Below are 23,840 nucleotides of genomic sequence, written 5' to 3' on the forward strand. Positions count from 1 at the left end.
CGAAAAACACATTTTATAAAATTAATAATACCTGATAAAAATATTCTCAAATTGCAGTGGTAGGTATATTAATTACATATTTAATCAAATATTTTCAAAGTATTAATAAATTTATAAATATGCATTAAATAATTATTTAAAATGACAAGATCAGAAATTGAGTTGGAGAAACTTTTTTATGGTGTCGAGTAAAACAATCAAGTTAAGATACGAAACAATAAAAGTAAATGAAAATACTTATTTTGGGCTTTACTTCCTAGCTACTGGCAATAGTAATAATTGATTGTCAATGAATCGGTGTGATCGAGTAATACCAGCGTGATACTGATCGAATGGATTGATATAAACAAAATAATTGGCATCTAGTTAAATACAAAATAATCAATATGTATTAAAATTGTTTGATTACTATACAGGGGATCCAAAAAAATGATTGGCATAAGGATTAATAATTGAAACTAAATACTTATTTATATTTCGTTCATCGAATTGGAAAAAACTATACGATAAAATAACAATAAATCAAATGAATCTAAAGGATGAACAATTAATAAAAAAAGAAAGAAAATCATAAATTCCTCATGTAACAGCTGTTGACTTGTTAATAATATTAGACTTCTTCTATTGATTGTGAGATCCCATTTAATGCAAAATAAACCGATTATATTTGTGATAAAATATCTATTCGGCGTCTACTGTTCAATAGTAATAATATATCATCTAATTAATACTATCTACCGATAATAAAAAAAGTATAAAATAAAACTAGACTAAAACTGAAAACATTATATTTTATCAAATTACGGCAACATTTAGATGTTAATCAGAGAATGATTATAATTTATGCTGAAGTTAGTGAACCCTTCTTGAGAATTTATTTATTACATATGTCACAAAATCTTTTACCCCCTTGTTTAAATTACATCACATCTTGTAACCCCCCCCCCTATTAAAAAATAATAAAATGTTACAGAATATTTTATTCTCAAAAAAATCAATCCCCTTTACTCATTTGCTAATAAAATTTTTACTTGTAAAAAATATGGGAATACAATTTAATTACCTAGCAATTATTATCGACAAATAAATAAATAAATTATTAAGATGGGTTCACTACAGCTGCTGTTATTGCCACATAGTAAATATTTCATTCTGACAGTAGAATCATTGCTTTGGTGGATAGATATAATTATACAATGAAAGTAATTAATTGGATGAATGATGTGTCATACCTGATCGATGCTGGGGGAGCGAGGCGCTTCGGGGTAGGTGGCGATAGGCGCCCCCGAGCTGTCGGGGCAGGTCCGCCGGGGTGACCTGCAGTAAGGATCTTGTGACCCATATAGTTCGGCTGAACTGGCACTCCAAACCAGTACCCTCCGTACTACGTCCACTATGACGAGCCCGTGATCGTTTCCGAAAGCCATTCTAAAAACAACAATTGATTAATTTATTTAAGTATCAAGTAAAAACAGTGCTGTAAAAGGTTTAAAATTAATAATATGAGGCACTTTATTGCCAAATCTGAGCGATTTTTTAATAAAATTAGTTTTGAATGTACGTATGTGCTATATTAATAGGTCTACCAGCCTATCGAAGTGTGAGTTATAAATTCTGCCCTGTTTCGTCAAAAAATCAAAATGAATATTGATTTGAGTCACCAAACCAGCTCTAGGATAAATAACAGGTTTCTAAATCCGCTCTACATAGCAGACCAGTCAGACGTCGCGATTCAAACCATGATTTTTAGCATATGTTTAAATCACTATACAAACGTCACCACTACTAGTATCAACATTATCGTAAATGCACAAAACAGTTTTTCTCAAACTCAAAAGAACGTCCAGAGTGGGTTTAGCGATTAAGCAACTCATAAGTGGAATGTTAGGGATTTAAGTGTGAAGTGTGTGTTTGTCAGAGGCGACCCCCATAGTCTGATGTGTTAGGCACTAGCCTCTCATCCGGGGGGGGGGGGGGGTTCAGATTCAATTCCCAGTGAGGTTAGAATACAATTATGTGATTTTATCACTATTACTATAGTACTGTCATTGAATCTCATGGCCTGTTTTAGTGCTAAAAAAAGAAAGATGTTATTGATCATTTAAAATATATTTTTTATACCACCAGATATTATTATTTTAAATGTCACTTTTCTAAAATTGAGAATAAAACCATGCTTTGTTTCATAAGTTATCCATGGTTATAACATGTAATGTAATGTTCACTTCACATATTTTAAGTAAAACTGTCTATTGGAGTTTGAAATTGTCTCATAATATTGGAGAAATTGCAATAGTTTGCAATCCTATATTTCCCAAGATATACCTATATATTTTATGATGATTTCATATATTATTATCTTACAATCCATTCTTTCTTGTTAAGTACCTAGTAGTAGTTTCCTAACGATGTGACCGACAAATCACAGTCGGAGTCGTCACACTCTTTCCCGGATGCAAATATAAAATATATAAGCCAATCACTTACAGTCCATATGAAGAGTTGATAGTGAGTGCAGTGATCTTGGAGAGTGGCGTGGCAGGGTCAGGTGGTCGCGGTGGCGTGGGCGGCATACAGACCAGAGCCGGTTGGAAGCCGGCCGCCTTGCGAACGGCTCCACCCGCCCTTACTTTCAGTCCGCAACCCGCCTGGTACAAAAATACACAACCCATGTTATTTTGAACCTGTATTATTAAGAACTATTTATACCATAGATTGGTCTTAGGTAAGGTAATACCCTGATTTGTCTACTCGATAATATCTAACTGGAAAAAGCGATAAGCAAGGAACACAAAAATAATGGTGAAATAGGGGATAAACTTAAACACATGTTAAAGACTATGTTTTTCAATATTTAAAGGTTATTTAATAAACTATTTTTTTTATTCAACGAATAATTCAAAAGATTTCAGAATCTTGGTTAGTAATTAAGGCATTTAATTGATACCTACTTTGATTTAATGTACAAAAACCCAACATCATAACGCAATTTGATAAACATTTCATGTAAGAACTACTAGTTAAATTTGTCGTAACTAAGTAGGACGCCCGTAGCTTAATTGGAAAAGTAGACTGGCGTGAATCCAGCATTTACAGGTTCAAGCCGCGCCAGTGTCGTGTTTTTTTCGAAAAAAGATTTTTTCTGGTGGCGGGTGCATGAGATATATTCAAATTATGTATTTATGTTAAAGGTAATATTTGAGAACAATTAGGCAGGCTTAAAAATTCTTGCTTTTTATGCCCTGACTGTCAGTAAGCCATAAATCAAAGCTGGCTTCAAAGTTTTGGTCTGCGGGGGGACTCGCTTTCGCATTTTTAGTCTGTTCTGCGGCGATAAAGGATATATATATCGATACCTGAATAGAGGTACAATATTTATTAAACTTGTGCAGATGCTGGCATACGATGATATTATCGCCATATCAGAACCGGTGCTGAAAAAGGAGTTCACTGTCTTCTCTCTGGATCTCACTGGATTCTCCTAAAAATTCTCCTATTTGACAAAACTCTTCGAACTCTAGTCATTAATGAATGATTTATATTTATATGCTCAAACAATGGCGACACAACAATATAACAATATGCTCTTCAGCTGACGAAGGCCCTGGGGATTAGTCCCTTAAGCCCATGCCTTCCTTAATTAAGTCCTGTGTATAGGTACTATAATATTTATGAAAGGCTGCGGTATAAGACGGTAAATATTTATTATAAATACTTAATGAGATGTGGTATTGGAATAACAATAAGGTGTCTTACCCTTTTTTCAGGATCTTGTGATACGGAAGGTCTATGTGATGGCGCAAATTCACACTCGGGAGAATTTTCACTATCTTCAGGTATATCGTAATTAATTGGAATTTCTAATATCTGGAAAATAAATATTTAAATTTGTTATTAGAAAATTGACAGAAGGCATATAATTATTTAATAAATTGAAGGGTTGAAAGACTATAGGGTCTAAGTGCCAAAAAAATCTATAACAAGTTTTTGACTTCAATGCAATCTATAATTCCAAGCCTAATAATATTCTGAAGGGTCTAAGTACTTAACTTTACCATTTTTGTCATATATGGGCGGGGTTCTATGTGCCCCTACATACCCATCTACATTGAACGTTTCAATATTGTCCATGTTTAAATATTTTATTATTCCATTATTTATTTTATCTTTAGAATTATGTAAACTTATCATATTATACTGATGTTCTTATGTAACTTTGTAAAAAATAAAAATGTAAGTTTTCATATGTATGGCTGTATTCTTTTTTTCGTCCCTTCAATTGTATATGAAACTTTACTTAATTGTACCACATGAGTAACGTTCAATGGTTTGGGCATAAACAAGAAATAGAGTCACTGATCAAGACAGACCAATACAACAGGCGTAATGTAAATACATACTGTTGGTGATAGCGATAAAAGACAATAACCATATTCGCCCAATCTAATTACTGCACATGGAAAGAAATAGGATCTTCACACCAGTGGCGAAGGGTGGAGGCAGGCCATTAAGATCCAACATAAATACTATATGTAGATAATGTTTGTTAGTTTTTAAAATTCAATTAAACCCTACCTAATTCAAGGCATAGTAGATAATAGTCAAAAATATCTACAATTTTGTCATTAAACCATACATAATTTTAGATATTTTATATATCGTCAGTGTTTTGTAAAAAGGGCGAATTAACCAAAATGCTATTTTACAGGAGGAGGATTTTTAACTATTGACATTTATTTGTTAATGACCTGTGGATGATTGTAAATATCTAACAAATTTATAATAAAGCGTAGAAAGAATACTGTCATTATAATAGGCATTATTATATAATATTTTAAAAGGCCTAATAATATGTCACATTCGCTTTTTATTAGTAATTTTAATTAATTTAATTTTAGTCGATTATCGTTTTTAAGTACTTTCCTGTGGAGATACAAATTCGCCGTTTTTACACAATAAAGCTAGTGCGGTACATATTGTATTTTCATTAAAATCTCGATTTCGCCAAAATGGTTGATTCGCCCTTTTTACAAAACACCAACGAATTATAGAAGAATATTTTTTATCGATTATAGTTTGATATAGGCTGGGCTTAATGAATTTTATAAAACAAACCGACACCATCTGTAATTAAGAATACATAATTCAACTAAAACAAATAAGTGTGACTGAAAAAGTGTGCACTATTTTTATCGGATCGCCCATAGCATACCTAAACTATTATGGCTTAGTTTAGGCAGGGTTTAATTGAATTTAAAAAATTAACCAGCACTATCTGCAAATTGATTTCGTAGTTCAATGAAAACAAATAAGTATGACTGACAAAGTTTAGTGTGCACTATTTATGTTGAATCTTAACAGCCTACCTCCACCTTTCGCCACTGCTTCACACATTAATTTTATTGTTGATAAAAGGCCACAGCCTAACCATTGTCAAATGCTATAGTAAGTATAATGGGTTAATATTATTTATGTGAAGAGTTTTTAGTGAAATAAAAACACAATATTCACAATCATATAGTACTTACATGTGTTTCACTAGTTGATTCTGTTTTTCTAAATTTGAAAAATACAACATGGCCGCCGGCGCCCGCTACTGCCATCTTACGAGATTCGGGGCATAACGAAATAAACTGTACGGCGAGGGGGTCTTCTTCTGTGCCGTCAACAGAGCGGGCGCGCGGTTTTTCAAATACTGAAATTAAAATGAAAAAAATTACATATTATAATATGACTTCTATAAAATTAGATGATGCATGACGTAATATATTTTTTAAATTTTATTATTCAACAATAGAAACAGAGAAATGGTTATTTGAAAAATATGTTTCAAAATAAAGATAACCAAATATTATTATAATTAACAATAAATTGCGTAAACTGGTTTAAACCAGTGTTTTTTAAAGTGGACGATAACAGGTGGAGGAATCCAGGGGGGCGATATTAGCCTCGGAAGCAATAGGGTTTAGGGAAGGGTTTTTGGGGCAGTGGAAGTAAAAAGAGAGCACATCGAAAAATTGTTTGAGAAAACAGTTAAATTCATGGTGATTACAACACTATGCTTCACATATCTATGTTATTAATCTGTTCTGTGATTCATGACTGTGGTTCATTTTTTGTTACATTTAGACCACATGTGGACTTAACGGTATTCAAATTATACGCCTTATGTAAAATGGCAAAAAATAAGTAAATTTTTAATTACCCCACTGAAACAGTGGTAATTGTTAGCAACAGTGTTAAATGTAAATTAATACTATGAAAGATGCAATAAGTAATAAACATTACAAAAAAATGTAAACAGTAAACATACCTTTGGCTGTTTTCAATTTATATAATATTTGTAATGTGCCCGCACTGGCATCCCAGAATTTTATACTACCGTCGGCATGGCTGCAAACAGACAAAAACAAAAAAACGTTTATTAAAATTTATTTTCAGTAATGTAACCCATGATGGCCGCGCAGCTTAAGCATCGGACTATAGCGTCGTGGGTACCAGGTTCCTAGATCTGGCAAGTATACATATTGTTTTTCAATTTGTGTATGAGTCAGAGTATGGACCTAGTAGTTTGAGCAAGTGGCTGACATCCATTTCTCGTAAAAACAATCAGGAGAATAACAGAAACTCGACACAAAACCATGGATTTGACAATAAGTTTCCAACATAAAAAAGACATACATTTTATGTCTTTGAAAACGCATTATGATGTGGAGAAATTTGGTTTTTGTGATACAACATCACTAGCTGATTTTCGAGCTTCATAGGTTTGCAAACAATGAAGGAAATCCAAAATGGCTACATCTACAACACAGCATCGTCCATCTCTGATAGATTTTCTCATACAACGTCGCTTTATTGACATTCCTTATAATAGTATATTTTATTACATCCTGTATAATCATGTAAATTCATTCTGCCACGTTTCCGGAGCAAAGAAGTGGAGTCAGTTGCTCAGTTCACATAAGCTTTTAATTGTGTTTTAGTAATCCATAGTCAAAATCCTGTGTAGATAAGTATGCACGTAAACTATAATTGAAATCTCGCTTGTGATACTCGCCCTTGTAATATAAGATAACAGGGAAAAGATATGGTTACAAAGGGTTATCTTTATTTACCAAAGCATGATTTATTATAACTTACAAAGTTATTGAGGTGAGTTTCTTAGATATACCTAGTACACCTTCAACAAAATTATTTATTAATCAATATAGTTGACATAAGTATTTTTCAATTTTCAATTTTCAAATGCCAAATATCTAATACCTACATTACAATAGATATACTTACCTTTATAGGTGATTTTTAAAGCTATAAAATCATCAAAAAAGGGGATATTATGGTGTGTGTATCCCCAGAAAAAAAAACTGTTAAAAATAAAAACATATATTATTATACTTACAATGAATTAATTGACTCACCCAGTTAAAATAATTTCATTATAAGAACAAGAAGCTGGAGACCATTCACCACCGTTGATTGGCCATTCCTTTTCACTAAAGCCCACTCTTTTTTGACTACATTGTCTACCAACGGAATAAAAGGCGGGAATCTGAAAACAAAATAAAATTTAATTGAGACATTAATCTCTAAATTATTATTTTATGTTTTAACTTTGATAGTAATTGTATTTTACTCCATTAAAATGCTTTTGTCAGTAAATAGCAAACTGAATTTAAACAATTTTGCTGATACTAAATACAGATGTCTGTTATATAATCTTAATTTAATAATTTTGATTATTTTTTCAATAGAGTCTGAATTGAATTGCATACAATTGAAATAGTTAGTTTAGTTCCTTACTAAATCGGAAGGGCAATCGGCAAAGTATGAACAGCAGGTGACAGGCGACTCGTGCAAGTCCATAGGGTAAGGGTTCTCGAAGCAGGGGTAGCCGGGAGTCTGCAGATCTATCACCACCAGGTCATTCTGTAGCAGCACTATTATTGCATATGGGTCTTGCATATCTGAAACAGTTAAAGGACATTGTTTACAATCAATATCGACTGATGCCGAAGTAATGAGTACCTACATGATTGGGTAATACAATTAATATTACTGTTTAGTCCCTTTAACTTTACTCTTAAGGCGAATACTCTATTTACCAGGGCTTCGAACCGGAACTGAAACGAAAATCGAAAAAACCGTTATTTTTGTCGGAACGAAAACCAGAACCGAACCAAAAAATATTGGTTTTTTCGGTTCGGTACATGTTAAAATACGCGCGTTAACATAATTTAATTCCACACTTCAGTTATCTTGGCCCTTGGACTCTTGGGTCACTCACTACCTTCCACTCGGAGCTGAACCGAAAACCGGAAAAACCGAAACGAAAAAAATAACGGTTCGAAGCCCTGGTATCTACCAGAGGAAAAATACAAAACTTCTAATTTGAGACGTTTCTTTGAGAATATACAGTTTAAAGTGTTTTAATTAATAAATAATACGTAGCTAAAAACATGAAAAAGAAAAATATTTTTTATTTGAAGTCAAACATAAGCATACAATTAAAAAAGTTTTAAAATGTGAATTACATATTATTTTCTGGTGATGTTTATTATTAAAGTCTTAAGTACATACTTACAGAAAAGATTTTTCATATTATAATCTAAGGTTTTTATATTTAAGTACTTTAAAAAAAAAGATCGATTTTTAACTTGAAATCCTTTTTATTTATATCAAGTCTAATTTCGGTATGATCACAATATTGAAGCCCGATTGATAGCGGCGTAGGTTTGAACCCCATTTGACTTTAGATGTTTTTAAGGATTTTTGTAATGTGTTTATTTTCCTTTAATTCTCAGCCAAGTAGACACCCGGACCAGTTGGCAACCCTGCTAAGGTAACCAAGCACATTTCGTGTATTAATTCAAATAAAATAATTAGGGAATATAGTATTGTTTCATACCTCCATTCCAAGGGCTGTCACATAGCGTTATAAAATCGATAACATTATGCTCCATTTCTAATACGGTGATGGTTTTCCCATTGATGACTGTAATACTGGGCGTCCGGCCTGCCTTGTCGAACGGAAGTCCACCGGAAAATATCACATAAGACTCCCTGAAACAATACATACAAACCGATAAAAATAATGAAGTATTTTTTCACCAATTCGCCAATCATACATACAATTGTGTTATTATTCTAATGATAGATTGAATTGTGTGAAAAAAATGTTTTTTTGAGCTGTGATATCGGTGACGTCTGCTCTGTATTGGTCTTCTTCTTTTGATAAGGTCTTCTATTGAAGGTTCATGACTGAATTACAGTACATCCATCTATCGTTAGTCAGTCGTATCAGATTAACAACGCCTCGTAAATTGTGTTACGGAGGTTACGTAGCCAACAGAATCTCTCTATACGCATCTGCTGCCATACTCACTTAGAGCCGTTTCACACGAGACACTGGTGTCCAGACACAGGTATCTCTGGACACCGCACATACATATAAATGAACGCGACACACGTGTGTCTCCGCCTGAACGCGCCCATTCATTTATGTGTATATGTAGCCGCTCGAGACACATGTGTTCAGACGGAGACACACGAATATCGCGTTCATTTATATGTAAATGCGGTATCGCGACACACCTATGGCTGGACACAGGTGTCACGTATGAAACGGTTCTAAATCGTATTTCTCGTTGCGAAAAATATGACTGAAGTTTTCCGCAGTAGCTTCTTATAGAGACATCCCCTAACGGAGGTCGGTCTCCATTATGGCGATCGTTGCTTAATCATCTGCTACCCGAAACAGTTCATTGGAGCTGCTCTCGTACTAATCACGGAAGTTTTTAAGCCACGAAATACGCTGCCATCCTCTGCAACAATATAAGTAGGACCGGATTTACCATAGGTCTAAAGCAGTGTACCCCAACCTTATTTCTGCCAAGCCCCACTTCAACGCTTCAAAAATCTCCATGCTCCCTACCAACATTTTACAGTTACCTAACTAATTCTGAAATATTTTTACTATTTTTAATTTAACTTTCGAAATTAAATATGTATATTATGTTACATGTACAACTCGGAAGAAAATTAGTGCGATCCTTATGCTATGCTTCGTCTTCAAATGATTTTCAAGGTGATCTTTTTGCCCCCCAACACATTCAAATTGCCCCTCGATGGGGCGTACGCCCCACGTTGGGAATCACTGGTCTAAAAAGACTGTAGCCTATGGCCTCCAAATTGGTAGGGGGCCCAGGGTACAAAAAAATGATGTACCAGTAGGCTACGTGCGAATGAATTTGCAGGATTCAAAAACTCGACAACATTTGGTAGCTAACGTCGATAAAAATAATATAATATAATATAGGTATGTAATACTGTTATTTTTGAAATAAGTACATAAAAAATACACCGGCATATATCGGAAGCCACCAAAGCATTCATACGTTGACTTGTAAAAAAACATCAATGTTGTATGCATTAACGAAAACGCAAACGAAAAAAAGCAAGAAGATTATTAAAAATATTTTGTAAAGTGCCATTTTAATAATTTATTTTATGATAATATGTAAAAACCCATCTTCCCTTCAGCGTAAATCCAATAATGTAGATAAGTAAATGAAAGAGATGAGCTGTCGATCAACGATCTATACAAGGGAAAGATCAATAAAAGATCACTCCTCGAAAATTATAAAAAAGCTAACGGTTAATAAATTTGGAGAAATATTGTTTTATCTTTCGACAACAACAACAGATTACAGAATATTGAAAGTAACATTATTAATGGTTTTCGTATTATGATGATAATTAATAAGTAGCGAAGGGTGGAAGTAGGCTGTTGAGATCCGACATAAATAGTACACATTCTTTGTTAGTCATACGTAGTTGTTTTTAGTGATTTTATAGATGGTGTTGGTTAGTTTTTAAAAATCAATTAAACCCTGCAAACCAAACCATAATAGTTTTGGTATATTTTGGGCGATACGACAAAATTATGCACACTAATTTATTCATGCTTATTTATTTTCGTTGGATTAAGAATCCATGATATTACACAAATTGTAGGTTTATTTTTTTAAATTCATCAAAAAAATATTATTCTATATATAAAATATCCAAAGTTATATAAATAATTAATTAAATAAAATTAAATAAAATAATTAATTGCATAATTTTAAATATTTTATAGATAGACGAGTATTTTTTACTATTATCATTATGGCTTGGTTTTCGCAGAGATTAATTGAATTTTAAAAACTAACCAACACCATCTGTAAATTGTAGTCTTATTTCAATGAAAACAAAAACGTATGACTGATAAAATTTAGTGTGCACTATTTATAGCGGATCTCAACAGCCTACCTCCACTCTTCGCCACTGTGATTAATAATACTTAACATGGAATACTGGCGTAGGACTATACCCTACACATGGCTTAAAGTTGATAATTTTTACTATACGTATATTTAAAAAAAGGCTTTTTTAATATTTATGTAACAGTGAATTTATTATGACAGACATTCTGTGAAAGTGGAAGGCAAACGGTCCACTCGACGAATTTCCAACTCAATGGATAATTTCATCGAAAACATTTGAAGTGTCCTTCAGAATGTCTGAAGGAGCTCTAATTTTATTTAAAGCGTCCGATTATTTTTTAACATCTCCATAAAGTAAATGTTTTTAGCGGCGTCTTCCTGGAAAAATGAAAATTCAAACAAAAATCAATTAGGAAGATAGATACCGACTCGGAGCAACCGGTGGAAATTTATTTCGAAGTTTATTATTAATTTAACACTATGTTTTTGAATATAATCATTATTATAACGACGAAATAATGAAAATTTTAATCAAAATGAAAATGTCTACAGGGAATAATATTCATAAATAATTAATAAAAGAAATATTCGCATGCTGGAAACACTTCCGGGAATTCTGTTTTAGCGATTTTGATATTTGCAAAATGTCGGCAGATTGAAAATCGACCTACCTGCTCTACCGCGAAATATTAATTTTACATACAGCTAAATTAATATAATTATGTCAAGAGTCACTGGGAATTATTGTACAAATATTAGAATTTAAATTAAACTGAAAACAACAACTTACTGGTTGTACCTTGTGAAGTGGAAAAGGCAATTTTATATGAAACAATAATAATTTAGTAAAATATTGTTTATTACGGTAGATACTCGTATTTCAGAGGATTTCAAGAACATCTGATTTTCGGGGTTACCAGATTACAGGATTGTTTTTAGTGCCGAAAAATTGACTAACATGACCAGTGACGCCCCGAGTCAAAATGCCGCCCCTGGACAGCGCCAAAATGCCGCCCAATTTTTAATTTGGTATTTTTTATCATCCGTGCACGTGTCGTTTCTGGTCACCATGGACGTCAAAGGAAAACGAAAATAAACTAGACGTCGCGAACCCGACAAAAAATTACAGTCCTGTTAAAACTTTTATGTCAATTAATACATTTTGTTTCCAACCAGTGAGCTGATTTTTTTTATGGAAAGATATTTTCGTTATTAGATACTAAGTTTAGGTACCTAGCTATTTCTATATACACAAAATGATTCTTCTCGATTTGCCTCCCTTCGAGTAACTGCCGCCCCCAAGCGACGCTGAATATGCCTACTCCTACGGGATGTCACTGAACTGATTACAGGTTTGTTTTAGTGCTGAAAATTGACTAATATGACGTTATACAAATTAAAAATCAAAGAATAATTTTAGCAACATACCTACCTATTACAAAAATTCTAATTTTTTGGCGGCATGGGATTTGAAGACACATTTTCTACTTTATGAAAGATGGGTATCGATCAAACTGTCCTTACAAATAATTGCTTAGAATTACTTAGATTTGTTTAAAAATTGGTCATCTTTACGATGTTTATAAACATGATATATTTTCAATAGAGAGATTCTTAAAAACATAAATAAAAAAATATTAAAAGAAAAAGGTGTTTACTCCTACATATTTGAAAAAAGAATAAGAGTTCTTGGAGCGGCGTTTGTGAATTGTCCATTTCAAAATGGACGAGGAAACGGCTCAGCTTTGAAAACTGACAGGGGGGTTGTTATCAGACTGACAAACGAGGCTGTAATGGCGGGAAATTTGCATACAACGCAGTAATTACACGTGTATTATGTAACGCTAACACAATACCACCACACGTGCATAATGTCAGAGTCTTCCGTATAATTAGAGGACAGGTAACAAGATATCTTAATTGGAACACATTCTTCCTATCACATCCGATGTAGGTATAAGACTAGGGACATTATGAAGTCTGATTATTTCAGTGGGTTACTACTAGGGCCGTCATATCAAATTTAACAATTATTATTGTGTAGGTACGAATAATCTGTTATCGTCAAACAATTGAAAGGTTAATTTGAGGACCTGATGTATACCGGTAGCGAAGGGTGGAGGTAGGATGTAAAGATCCGCCATAAATAATGCACATTAAACTTTGTTAGTCATACGTATTTGTTTTTATTGAACTAAGACTACAATTTACAGATCGTATTGGTTAGTTTTAAAAAAATCAATTAAACCCTGCCTAAACCAAATCATAATAGTTTTGGTATATTTCGGGCGATTCAAAAAATTGTGCACACTTTTTCAATAATACTTATTTGTTTTCGTTGGATTAAGAATACATATTACACATATTGTTGGTTTATTTTTATAAATTCATTAAGCCCTGTCTAACCAAAATATTATTCGATCTATACAATATTCAAAGCTATGAATGATTTAATTGCATAATTTTAGATATTTTATAGATATACGACTATTTTTTGATTATTATCTATTGTGGCTTGGTTTTCTCAGGATTTTATTAAATTTTGAAAACTAACTATCACTATCTGTCAATTGTAGTCTTATTTCAATGAAAACAAATACGTATGACTGACAAAGTTTAGTGTGTACTATTTATGGCGGATCTTACCAGCATACCTACATCCTTTGCCATTGATGTATACATGTGTCGAGAATTGTAATATGTAAATAAATCTAGAATTTACTTACTGAATTATATTTTAAAAAGATAATTTTCCTGTACCTAATACGGGTTAATTGTATTATTATTTATAATCAAAAGTAATGCCATGGAAAGACACCGATTCATGGTAATACTACAAAATAGCCTGTACGAAAGTAAATTAATTGTATTAAAATTCTACGATATCCAAGTATGTATTATTCTTGAATTCCGTCTCATTGTATAAGTTTCAGTGACGTCCCTAGGCAAAGTGCCGCCCTTAAGCAGACTTGGAATACTGTCCCCTTCAAGGCTTGAACAAAAACGATGCATGAGTGCGAGTGAGAAAGTATTCGGCACCCTTACAATCTCTGCGACATGCGCTAGAGTAAGATAAAAGGTCTACTAGCTACAAGCCAGTTTCCAAAAGTATCGCCATCAAATCGGGGCGAAACGCTTCACATAGCGTCGATAACTTGCGAGCTCGTGTTGCTAAAATTGATATTTTTTGTGTTAAACATAAAGTCAGTGGTAAATATTTTTGGTTAATTAAGTAGAAAAGATGGTTCTGTGTGTTGTCTTAAAATGTGGTAGCCGTACTGATAAGCAAGAAGATGGTATTACGTTTCATAAGTAAGTTGATACATGTTCGTGATAATTTATTTGTATTTTATTATATATTTTAATATCAGTGACCTAGTGTTTCTTTAAAATAACTTAAATTATGGATATCTTTATCTAATGGTTGCATTTTGACCGTTTAAAAATACTATATAACGTAAAAAAATAGAAAATTATATTTTAATTCTGAGCGTCTAGTGCGAGCACTAGCGAAATGGTCTATGGTCTCGAACATTTGTAGACGAATGCGTTCGCTCGCTCACAAACCAAACGCAAGGCACGCGGCTTCATTTAGCAATGCAACGGGTGGCGTCTAGATGTATCTATAGTCTAAGGTCCCCTTTCATTTTTAGTTTCGAATTTTCTGCAAATTCGTTAGGTATCTGCTTACCTATTTTATTATTTATTTTCAGCTGCCTTAAAAATGATACACCAACAGCGGCGGTTTTATAGACTTGGAGGAATATGGCGCTGTCAGGTTTGAAGGCACCCTTGTAAAGATTCCTGTGCGATAAATCGCCATTAATAAATATTAAATATAAATAAAATAAGCCATAACAACTATGTTGTCAGTATTATTTATGCTTCGATTATTTTTTAAGCAATCGTATCCGCTGTTTCGTAGAAAACTTACACCGTTCGCAAAAGCCCTAATATTTGTATTCGTTCCTTCATTCGCCGCCATTATGCAACGCATCACCTGCCTACCCTCACGGGACGTCATTAATGAGTTATAGACTATTATTAGTAGATAAGTCGTTTATCTTTGTAGTCTCGATAATAGTGTTATCACCGAAATAGTTCATATAATTCACGTTGGTCATTATTTGCAATAATTTGCAATAAACACACTAAACGGTGTATGATGCTCCGATTGTAATGCACTGAAGATGTAAAAGAAAGTTAGCTTTTTAAAATATCAGCACAGTCGGAAGCCAACAGCGGTGGAGTGAGGTTGTACAACTTCGCTTGCGTATTCGTGTCGCATTCGCCTGGTTACTCGCGAACGTTTATAAATACGTGATACAACAAAAATAATATTGTTTGTAAATGAATTTGACAATAAACTCAACATGTGTGGTCCCATGTGATTTTGACAATCAGTGCCAGTGCTTGAGAAAAAGTGAAAAATATTTATTGTTGCACGGATAGTGCACTTTGTGCGGGGAGTGCGTCAAACGCTGTGAAGCGAGGGGCTGTCCACACTGTTTTTTGTTCACACTGTTGCGCGAATTCCAAGACCGCGTGAACGGCAAAAACAATAAAATGGAAAACACCACAATGGAAGTGAATGAAACGAAAAAAACGAAGAAGAAAAGAAACGATGATGAAGAGGAAGTGGTTGGAGAAAAAGAAGAAGAATGGCAGACGGTGACCTCTGGAAAAAAACCCAGAAGAGACTCTGGGGTCACTCCAAAGGGAAACCAAAACATCGTCATGATAGCGACGGGAAGTAAAATTCCATTAAAGCTGAAAATAGCGCAGATGCTGCATAAGGCAGGAGTAAAAGTACAGAAAATTTACAATAAAAATTTAAAGACGTACATCCAAGTAGAAGACGAAAAAGAAGCAGATAAAGTGAAACAAGCTGGAGAACTCAAAGATCTCGGTTTTGTGACCAAAGAGAATGACTCCTGCTCTTATGGAGTAATAAGAAAAGTCGATATTGATATGGACCTCCAAGAACTGCAAATGGAAATCAAAAGTGATGCAAAAGTAATCAACCTTAAGAGGTTGACAAGAAAAGGTGATACAGGAGAGCTGACAAAGACCTCGTCAGTCAGTATTAAATTTGGGGAGAAAATATTGCCGAGAACAATTTACATATATGGAGTCTCTTTTGCTGTAGAACCGTATGTATTCAGGGTTATGCAATGCTACAAATGCTGGCGATATGGGCATATCGCGAACAATTGCGGACGTACAGTAGAAACGTGCCCTAAGTGTGGTGAAAACCACAAAACCTGCGAAAAAAATGAGGAAATTACGTGCATCAATTGCAAAGGCAACCACGCGGCAAATAGCCAAAAATGCCCAAAGTGGCAAGAGGAAAAGAATTGCAAAGAAGCAATGAAAAAAATGAACATACCTTTCAAGGAAGCAAAAAAAAATATGTTAAATAATAGCTATGCTGACATATTAAAACAAAAAAAAATCGTAGGAAGAGATGAAAGCGAAACAATTCAAAAAACTAAGGAAATCAAAAAGAAAGAAGAAGCGGTGGTAGAAGCTTCAGGCTCAACAATAATAGCTACAGGTAGTAGCGTAAAGCCTACAAAAAATAAGAAAAATTCAAAAGGGAAGACAGAGGTTAACGCGATGGGAGAAATTATGAAAGTCTTGCTGAAAGGGGGAGATTGGCAGCAGATCATTAAACAACTAATAATTAAAGCAGTGGACTGGGTATGCAAACACTTCAAAGAAGGAAACTTAGGGGAAATTCTAGGGGAGGTTCTGCAGCAAAATGGATAGTAAAAAACAAATTAGGATTTTACAATGGAATGCCAGAAGTATGAAGCAAAAGAAGGATGATATAGAACTCTACTTAATAAGACAAAAAATTTCAATAGCATTAATCTCAGAGACTTGGCTGAGGTCTGAATTAGACTATCTGAAATTCAATGATTACACGATGTATAGAAAAGACAGAGGGGATGGTTACGGAGGAATAGCGATACTGGTGCATAAAACACTGGCGTCTAAAGAAAAGACCCTACAAGGCCTTCCTACTGAACTGGAGGCATGTCAAGTCGAAATCAGAGGGACACAAAAACTAAAATCAGTGACAGCAATATATTGTAAACCCAATGTTACCATTCGGAAAAACGCATGGAGCAGGCTCTTCGATCAAATGGGAGAGGGATCAATTATGGGTGGGGATTTCAATGCACACCACCCAATGTGGGATCATATACTTCGAGACGCAAGAGGAGAGGATGTCGCTGACGTATGTCTTGACTCTGACTTAGTAGCGATTAACAATGGACAAAGTACCAGGGTCGCCCCTCCAAATCAGAGAGGAGCGGCACCGGATATAACATTTATCTCCAATGAGCTGGTACTGGAAACCGATTGGAAAATAGACTCCGATACTATGGGCAGTGACCATTTACCCATTATCATCGAGTTTGTGGAAAATCAATGCCAAACAGAAATGATCCCAAGAAGAAATTACCCTAAAGCAAACTGGGAACAATATCGAGAAATCATCTCAAATGACATAGACAGACTTACAGAACCTACCAGAGATGTACAAGTAGAGTATGATAAATTGGAGGCAATATTGAATAATGGGGCAAATTCAAGCATTCCGAGACTCAAAGTATGCAGTCACCCAAACTTTAGACCAAAACCATGGTGGAACTCCGAAGTATCAAAGGCAATCGCTGAGAGAAGGCTTGCCTATACTCGCTTCAAAAAAATCAGTTCAACAGAAAACTACCTAGAACTAAAGAAAAAGCAAGCCACAACTCGAAAAGTAATCCTAAAAGCCAAAAGAGAAAGTTGGAAAGCATTTTGTGACTCCGTCAACTCGGAGACTTCCTACTCAGAAATGTGGAGAAAAATGAGTTGGATGAAGGGCAAATCGGGAAACAAATTCAAAAATCAACTGGATGAAAGCATGGCGTCACTCCTCCTTGAACAACTAGCAAGTAAAAGTGACGAAACGAAGGAAGAAATTGCAGAACAGGAAACATATAATCCTAATGATACAATGAATGAAATTCTTACAGTGGCGGAACTAAGATCAGTAACCAAAAATAAAGACACTGCCCCCGGCATGGACGAAGTTTCATACTCCATGATCGCTCAGCTGCCAGAGACCGGAAAAAATAAACTAGTGGAGATATTCAACTTAATCATGGAAACCGGAAAAGTCCCTAGGCAATGGAAGGAAACGATGATTATCCCAATCTTAAAACCAGGGCGAGACCCTACCCTAGTGTCGTCAGTCAGACCAATTGCACTCATATCATGCATGTGCAAAACGTTCAACCAGATGATTGCAAGAAGAATCGAATGGTTTGCAGAGAAAAAACAACTATTTCATCACAATACTACGGGATTCAGAAGGCAAAAGTCGACTCTGGAGAACATAGGCAACCTAGTACTAGACATCAATGCAGCACAGGTCAAAAACGAAGTAACTCTGACAACATTCCTGGACATCCAGGATGCGTATAATAATGTGCATGTGAAAGAAGTGTCAAGGGTGTTGAATGAATGGGGAATCGGTGGGAAGATCACTAAATATCTTAAGCAGTATTTAAATGAAAGAAAAATCACCATGTGCATTAATAATGAAAAGAAGAGTACGGTATGCTCTAGAGGCCTTCCGCAAGGAGACCCCCTATCCCCATTACTATTCAACATTCTTACAACTGACATATTAAAGTTAATAACAAGGGTCAACATTGTACAATATGCAGATGATTTTGCACTTTTTTGTTCGGGAAAAAGAGTAGATGAATGTCAAAGGTTAATGCAGAAGAGTCTTGACGAAATAAAATTATTATTGGAAACGCGAGGCCTCAAAGTAGCTCCCAGCAAAACTAAGGTGGTACTTTTTGCCAGAGGCAAGAGACAAAACCAGCTTAACTTAAAAATCGACGGCACTATAATAGAAAGAGTAGACACTTATAAATTTTTAGGTATGAACCTGGACTATAGACTAACGTGGAAGCATCATATTAGTCATTGCGCGAATAGCCTGACACAACCTCTGAACATACTCAAAGTACTGGCGGGAGGTGGGTGGGGCGTACACCCCATTCATATGAGAAGGTTATACACGGCACTCATTAGAAGCCGATTAGATTACGGGAGCATGTTTTACCACTCCGCTGCAGAAACTAATTCGGTGAGGCTAGATCGCATCCAGTCCAAAGCATTAAGAATATGTGGAGGATTTATCAGGACAACGCCCATTCACGTGCTACAAGCGGAACTCAGCGTACCTCCACTGAATGTCAGGAGATGGGCACTGGCTACCAAGACATGGATGAAGTGGAAATCTATAATAGATAACCCCATATTGGCAAAGGTGAAACTCCTATACGAGCTCGTTGAAAGCAATACATACTATGAGAAAAGAAAGCTCCCACTACTGGTAGGAATCCTTAAAGCCACAGAAAGCTGGGAGGTATTAAATACAAAATGCCTAGGTATGTATTCGCTGAGGAGGCCAGTTGGTACCTACGACCTCAGCTCTGTTATCCAACTAGAGGTCAAAGGAATAGACAAACCAAAACGGAGCATAGTATCCGATAAAGCAAGAGAGCGTGTCGAAAAAATGCTGACAGAGAGGTACGCAGGATGGAGCCACCTTTATACAGATGGATCCAAAGATCAGAATAGAGCAGGAGCAGCTCTTGTGATACCAGAAGTAGGTATAAACAAGAGCTGGAAGCTAAACCCAGCGATACCAATAATGACGGCGGAACTCATTACACTTTAAGCGATGATTTCTCGGCGCAATCCGCTGTCATTTTAACAGACTCCAAAAGCGCTTTACAACATCTTGCCGCAGCAACTCGCTCACATAACAGTAAAACCATAGCATACCACATCCTTGACCAGATCGACGCCAAGAAAAATAGAGGAGGAGATCTATGCCTTCAATGGATCCCATCGCACATGGGCATTGAGGGAAATGAAAGGGCAGATGATCTGGCAAAGGAAGCCGGCCATTCAGGGGTACCACATCAGTGGATACCAGAAAACCTGGACTGGAATGAGGCTATAAAAAAAATGTGCCATAGTATGTGGATAGATTTTCACCATAGGGCATCATTAGAAAAGGGGAAATGGAGTAAGTCAATTCTACCATCACCACGAGAGGTGCCCTGGTTTGTAGAGTCTTCTTTGACGAGGAATGAGCTTAAGTTAATTCTGAGGCTAAGAACAGGGCACACCATGGGCAAAAGATTTGATGTCCTCATGGGAAGAAGCGAATCGCAGCTCTGCGATGAATGTCATGTTTTAGAGGACATTGTACATATAGCACTGCAATGCCCCAAATATGAAATTCACAGAGTACAGCTGCGAATTGCAGATATCTATGAGAATGTCGACGAATTGAAGGGTGTCCTGGCGGTGGGTAAGACGGAAGAGCTAGGCAAAATTGTAAAGTTATTTAACAGAATAGGAGTGAGGACCTGATCGACGGATCCCCTTCTAGAAGAGAAGAGGCGATATGACAGCGAGTCGCAGTCAAAGCCTCGGTAAAATCACAAAAAAAAAAAAAAAAAAAATATCAGCAAATGCTAGGCAGCTTTATCAAGCAGCTTCAAATTATTGTATTTCCATTAGGAGAGACAAAAAAACTGAAAGTAGAAGAGAGTTTATTTGGTTTATTTACTCAAGCTGTTCTACTCGAATTGAAATGCGGGGGACGGTAAAATAAAAGGCGCACCCGTTTTACCTTAGTGAACCTTTAACCTTTTCGCACGACTAAATCTTTCATTCGATTGTCCTCGCAAATCGCTTTGCTTTACCGGTTTCTCGGTGGGCGGGTGATCAATCACTTTTTGTTTAAATACCTCAGACACATTAAGCGTCCACCGCGGCGACTCACTTCTGTGAGAAATGACCGCGCAGTTCTGCATAGCCGTGCGTGAGATTTGGAGAGCCGGGGACCAACCGGTACGTTTCGTGATTAAATTATACAAAAAAGCTGCACTTTTCACTCGGGACGCAGCATTTTAACCCGACCGTTAAAATACACACGCTAGGTTGAATTTCCATTTGCCACAACCGTTGTCGGCATGGAGTCTGGGGAAAAGCCCTACAAGCGGGAGAAAAACTCACTGATGTTTTGGGGCCTCACACATACTTTAATATTATAATAATAAACCATTCCAGAAACAAAATGTCATACATACACTCTAGGTCTAGTTAGTGCGTAGTAGTTTTGAATACGAGTCGATTATCTGGTGTCCTTGTGAGGTTTCCTATAACCTTATTTTAGAGCGCGTCCAGAATAAATTTCTTCAATGTCTTTATTTTAAGACATAATATAACCGTTTTCCTTTCAATAATTCAACAAATAATTATTTTCCGACTGCCTTTCTACAAGGAATGCTTAGTTTTTACTCTCTTGAATCTTGTAGGTCACTTCTAGGGATTCCAATCCCGGGATCCCGAGCTATTTTAGATACCTATGAATCCCGGGATTGATAAACATAATCCCGGGATTTCGGGATTGATTTTTTTATCAATTTTTATGGAAAATAAAATAAAAGCGAAAAATAAACTGAGTTTGAATGAAGTTTGATTTATACCCATGTGTAGGTTGCCGATTCATTTTATTTTTTCACATGAATTATTAAAAATGAGAAAGATTGGAAAAAAACAATGCTTCGCACTTTTAACAAAGTAATTCTACCATGATATCATACGTTTTACGGCAGTTTCATATTTGGCTGGCTAATTAGATTTATGATGCGGAAAGGCCATACGTACGCCATGATTATTTGCTTTACTATTTTAAATCTCGCTAATCCATTCATTATGTCTTTACTATCAGAAACAGCAATCTCATATTCAATTCACATTATTATTTATATTACAATATTATTTACTCCATTAAACTTGTGTATTTCCAAGATTGAACGTATACAATATTAACAATAAATGTCTTCAATAGTATAAATTATACTAGATTTATTTTTGACCGATTTTATCAATGTTATTTGTAAATATAAAATTTTTATATTAACAATGGAAAAAAATGTCAATCCCGGGACCAGTCCCGGGATCCCGGGATTGTCAAATTGTAATCCCGAAATCCCGGGATCAGAATTTTGGCTCGGGATTGGATTCCCTAGTCACTTCTGCTCTTGAGACATTTTTCCTGTTATCGCGAGGGATGGTTTTCAATCCAGGTGTCCTAAAGAAATTGAATTTATATGCGGTTGTCAATTACCTACGGGGTCGCAGCCATGATTTATTCTGGGTCGGAACCTCTCAGGCACCATTGGCGAGGGGTGCAAAACTATTTAATGCACTCCCCGAGACATATTATACATTTTCAGTGACGTGCTGTGTATTTTGTTATCGAAATTTTATTTTACTGTATACAATTGTATAAGTATGTTTTTATTTTATCTTTTCTTCTCTCTTGTGAGGGTAATATTTGTTATAATTTATTATTACTTGATTCGAATCGCGTCTAAAGTGTGAATCGTAGCGCTTTATACTGAAGTGTAGTTTCCTAGCCTCAATTACATTGAGCTTCTTTACGAGCTGTTTATTGGCAAATTTACAATCTGCCTGTAAAGTCGCCCAGTGTAATCATCGAATAAGCTAATAAGCAGGTTGTAAACACTCTACCGAGAAACGCCCGCTTTTAAATTCGCTAATAAACAGCTCGTAAAGAAGCTCAATGTAATTGAGGCATTACCATCACGCAGTAGGGTCTTTTCACAGTGGAATAATAGTTTGATGATGGGTATAATGACTGCCTTTATCATTTTCACGCCGAAGGGGAAATTGAGTAGGTATTTATTTGCGATGATGTAAGAGAAGTCTTGTTGTTTATTTAAATAACGTGTATTCAGTTAAATATAATTAGTTTGTTCAAGTTAAAGAATACTAACGAGGGAGTGTAGTAGATCACTGCCAGTTTTGATACTGGGTAGTAAATCAAAGCCTACTTGAAGTTGGACATGCCTGCGATCTAATATGTAGGTAAAAGTTAATAGTTGTGATCGTAGAAGCCTACTCATATAAGTACGGTCAACTTAGCAGCTTTGCAATTGCGGAAGGATTATATTAGACCAAGACGTATTATAATATTTCAAAATACACATTTACCAGAAAATTATTTAGATATATTATGCAGTAAGTTAATCGCCATGGGACTTTTAGGGGTAAATTAGCGAGTGGAATTTTCGAGGGTTGAGTAAATGTGAGAAATGATAAAAGCAACTTTTTTACAATTGACTGTAACATTTTCGAACATACCATTATAACCCCGTTTACATGTGCATGGATTTACTGATGATTATCGCGGACATAAAAAAAATGCACGTCTAAATGGGTATTAGCGTGCAAATTGCAAGCTTGCATGCATAGATTAAAAAAATTCAGAAGCTTCTGAATTTTCACGCGACAATAATTATTGGACTGTGCGATATCTGTGCCTGCGAAATATAACGATAGTGGCGAAACTGCCGAAAAAAACGGACTACACCACGCAGAGACTTATGTTGAGGTTAACCAAAGCCGACTCAAGTACCTTGAGATAGCGCTGGCTTTTCACGATCTGAG

At 35.3% G+C, this 23,840-nt stretch overlaps 1 protein-coding gene across 2 annotated transcripts in view; it reads right to left on the reverse strand.

Annotated features, from left to right (window-relative positions):
* The window catches only part of Tomosyn (syntaxin-binding protein tomosyn), a 735,273-nt gene that overhangs the window by 39,969 nt on the left and 671,464 nt on the right, over nt 1–23,840 (reverse strand). For both annotated transcript variants that reach the window (XM_085942075.1, XM_085942074.1), the window contains exons 8-15: nt 8,909–9,063; nt 7,804–7,967; nt 7,422–7,552; nt 6,314–6,393; nt 5,529–5,695; nt 3,757–3,867; nt 2,488–2,648; nt 1,233–1,428 (exon numbers count right to left, since the gene is read on the reverse strand). In XM_085942075.1, the coding sequence (XP_085798201.1) occupies nt 1,233–1,428; nt 2,488–2,648; nt 3,757–3,867; nt 5,529–5,695; nt 6,314–6,393; nt 7,422–7,552; nt 7,804–7,967; nt 8,909–9,063 (1,165 nt within the window). The remainder of the gene's footprint in view (nt 1–1,232; nt 1,429–2,487; nt 2,649–3,756; nt 3,868–5,528; nt 5,696–6,313; nt 6,394–7,421; nt 7,553–7,803; nt 7,968–8,908; nt 9,064–23,840) is intronic.

This window comes from Rhyacophila brunnea, unplaced genomic scaffold (genome assembly GCF_057557595.1).
Source record: "Rhyacophila brunnea isolate RB1 unplaced genomic scaffold, BYU_Rbru_1.0 scaffold_14, whole genome shotgun sequence".
NCBI classification, from domain to species: domain Eukaryota; kingdom Metazoa; phylum Arthropoda; class Insecta; order Trichoptera; family Rhyacophilidae; genus Rhyacophila; species Rhyacophila brunnea.